Source organism: Vigna radiata, chromosome 11 (assembly GCF_000741045.1).
Source record: "Vigna radiata var. radiata cultivar VC1973A chromosome 11, Vradiata_ver6, whole genome shotgun sequence".
Classification (NCBI taxonomy): domain Eukaryota; kingdom Viridiplantae; phylum Streptophyta; class Magnoliopsida; order Fabales; family Fabaceae; genus Vigna; species Vigna radiata.
The window spans coordinates 5,828,237-5,831,636 of record NC_028361.1 but is presented as its reverse complement, the minus strand read 5'-3'; the positions used below and the strand labels follow the sequence as shown (position 1 = coordinate 5,831,636).

Here is a 3,400-nt window from a genome sequence, read left to right as displayed (position 1 = left end):
AGGATCAAGGATCGGTCGGCTTGGCTGACTTTGTGTCATGATCGTCTGTGCTTCCCCAAGAATTTCCTCCAAATTGATTGGTATGCTGGTGGTTGTCCGGTAAAAGACACTCCGACTCTCAAGTTAGATATGTTTCTCAATAAGGTGTCGAAGAATTCAATTATGAAAAAAGTGTCTTTACCTCGACACTAACATGTATTTACAAAATTTATGACAATTAAACATATTAGTTGACCATTAATAACCGTCTTATTAACTACCCATTAACGAATGTTATCCCATTAATTAGTGTTTAATTACCTACAACCGTTGTTCCCACTTATCGATCTCACCCTATCGATGAGCAGCACATCTGAATGTATTACCGATCTGCAAACCATGTAGTACACATACCCTAAACAACATAAACACATTTTTAAGTCAACCCATAATAAATCAACCATATAAAATGAGTTAATTCACTTTGATACTCCCAACCAATCCAAAATATTAAGAAATACTGCAAAAGATGTTAAACTAAATCACTTTAAAATTAAATGTAATTCTAGAAAGTAAAAAGCACTGTTACGCTTCGTGTTATGCAAACTATTTTGTTCTGTATGTTTCATCTAACAAAAACACCAACGTACGAAATACATGATTTTATTCTCCCATTCATTAGTCCTATTAAATGCAGCAAAACAATCGAATTGCCTTAATCAATTTTGCCATATAAGTGCATCTAATATTGCATGTTCATAAAAATGCAAAATAAGAATCAAACTTAAAACTGTGTTCCTGACTCTTGGAGATGATGATTCATCATTCTTTTTTCTTCAAAGTGCTCGTACACGGATCCTTTTTAATTGATACGAAAGAAATGACTTTAGAAATTTACGATGCAAAAGTAATTTCTTAACCACTAACAGATATTATTTTCAATCTCTCATCAACCCGAAAACAATAATAACTTCTTCAGACCAAACAAATTCTCCCTTTTTTTTCCACTGGTTCTGCCTTTTATATTTCTCTCTCCTTTGGTCTGAGTTTTGCTGAAAACTGAGCATTCTGCACTTGTGTTCGTGGTTACAGTATAATGCAAGATGGATTGGGCTCCTCGTATCTGTTCATGTACACCACCACCGGTTGGTGTGGTGGGTAGTAATACGGCATCTGCGTGTAGGGGTCGTTCGGTTTTTGTTCTTGCTTAACTGGGTCGGGCTTCTTCTTTTCTTCGGGCTTTTTCTCTTCGGGCTTTTTCTGTTCTTGTTTCGGAGGGGCCGGGGGAGGCCCAACACTCACAACTTCAGCATGCTTCCCAGCTTTCCTAATGCGAACTATTATGTCGTATGGGTCTGCATCCCCGGTCACGGTCAACGTACCCTTCCCTTCATCAGCTTCAATTTTATCCACCCCTAGAATTGAATCAAAAATTAAAATTCCTCAAGATAATAATTTTATTTTATCGAAGCTATGAAACAAAGATTAAGGAGTAGTGTTGGGGTTGGTTACCTTGAAGTGAAGACACGGTCTTGAGGAGTTTCCTTTTGCATTTGGCACAAGTGATATCAACCTTCAAGACAGTCTTCTTAACCATGGAGAAATAATCACTCACCTCGTTCTTTTGATCGCGCTATAGTTAATAATGCAACCGGCTTTGCCAACTTAACAACAACGTTGGCGTTGGAATATTGAGAGATATATTATTTCAGGTGAACCAAACAAAAGAATGATGAAATTAACAGCTTTTTCTTGTATGGTTGTTTACCGTCCTTGGCTAAACTTGAAGAACATTGTCTTTTGTTCTGTTGGCGTGTGTAATTCTACCTGAGGTTTCTTTCTTTATGTTGATTTTGCCGTCTGTGATTTGTTACAACTTGCATTGTCCTTGTGAAGTGACATTGTTTGAAAGCGAAAGGGTTGGAATTGTGCATAGATATAATAGGAATTCTACTTTTAATATGCTACCCTTTTTTTCCAACTTAATTTGATGAAGTTCTCACAACTGATTGGATAACTGAGTTTATTATTTGGTTTTTTGTTGATATTTGGTGAACTATAATACTTATTTGACAATGTCAACTTGGCTAATGCCAATGAACGGTTGAACCAAAGTCCTCCTTTTGTTCACAGTGTACTCATTACATATCCTTTCATTTCTGTAAAATGGATGCCTAACTATGACCGTAATTAGTTAATAAATTAGCGACTTGATTTGTTTTGCTTAACGTATGGTGTTAGGATAGTTGCAAACTGAAATATTTACAAAACCTTTCTTTAAGTCATACAAAAAGATGAAAAATACTTTCTTTGAAATCACAAGAAATGAATATTTTTTTTAAAAACAAGACCTCTCCATGAAAACAAGAACTCCTCTAAAGACGAAATTTTATTTAATACAAAACATATGAAAATAAGCAATTACCACTCATTGTAAAAGTGCTACTCAAGTTTGTTCTTGATGTCTGGATTCTTAAAGAGAGTATATTTCTTCTACCCTTTGACTTATGTTTATAATATTAGCTTCTGAGGAGGATGGAGGAAGAAATCAATAAGTTGAAGGAGCAACAACAGTTTTAAGGTATTTCTTTGTTTTCATTTTCGCAAGCATCCTAAAGAAAGACCTCATGTTGGAAGATAAAAGTAGCCCCATGCTAATAAGTTTCATATGCCTCAAAGTTCTAATTTCAATTTTATTTAAGCATAGCTTAGCGAACTTTCCCTGATTTACTAACTCCTTTTTATATTACAAAGGCAAAACAAAATTACAAGTCTTCCAAACAAATCTTACTTTTCTCAAACATGTGCTACCAATGAAAACAACCATGATTTGAAAAAAAAAAAAGACCAATTATTACTACCAAACATATTCTAGAACGAAACACCCTTAATCATGTACAATCAATCAATCTTACTACGGAAAAAAAAAAGTATCTAAAACTAGTAAAGTAATTATCCCGTTTGATTTGCAATCGAGAAATGAAACAATAGTATAAGTTTGATATAATAATAAAGTAAAAAGAAATGAAAAAGGTTGTATGATTAAGTTTTCTACTAATACTTAGAGAGAGTTATAAGGTTGATTAAGTTTAAAATGAAGAGTGAGTGATTCAAAATATTTTGTCTAAGAGAAATTTACTTAAATTTTCTCTTAAACACGTATAATTATCTTTTTTGAAATAATTTCAAAATATACTTAGATTGTATCATTCAAAATATATTTATTAATTTTACGAAAATTTAAAGCATAAATAGTTTAAACTTCTCCAATATTATCAACGAAGAAATCATGGGTAGTGGAAGAAATACTCCTTATTTTATTCTATGGGCTGTGGCTTATTTGTGGTTAGTTTCTCTCTAAATTTTTCTATGGGCTGCGGTCTTTTTGTAATTAGTTTCTTTCTAATTTTTTCTATGGGTT

General features: G+C 33.3%; 1 protein-coding gene across 1 annotated transcript; it reads right to left on the bottom strand.

Annotated features, from left to right (window-relative positions):
- Positions 1-709: 709 nt before the first annotated feature.
- LOC106777493 (heavy metal-associated isoprenylated plant protein 43) lies at positions 710-1,748 on the bottom strand. Its single transcript, XM_014665065.2, has 2 exons — positions 1,492-1,748; positions 710-1,394 (listed from the first exon to the last, which is right to left on the bottom strand). Exons 1-2 carry the CDS (start codon positions 1,574-1,576, stop codon positions 1,066-1,068), a joined length of 414 nt encoding a protein of 137 aa, XP_014520551.1. The 5' UTR covers positions 1,577-1,748; the 3' UTR covers positions 710-1,065.
- Positions 1,749-3,400: the final 1,652 nt, after the last annotated feature.

Coding starts and splice junctions, on each gene's coding strand:
- LOC106777493 (XM_014665065.2), bottom strand. CDS start 1,576: ATGGTTAAGAAGACTGTCTTGAAGGTTGATATCACTTGTGCCAAATGC. Junction 1,395..1,491: donor GACCGTGTCTTCACTTCAAG/GTAACCAACCCC, acceptor ATTCAATTCTAG/GGGTGGATAAAATTGAAGCT.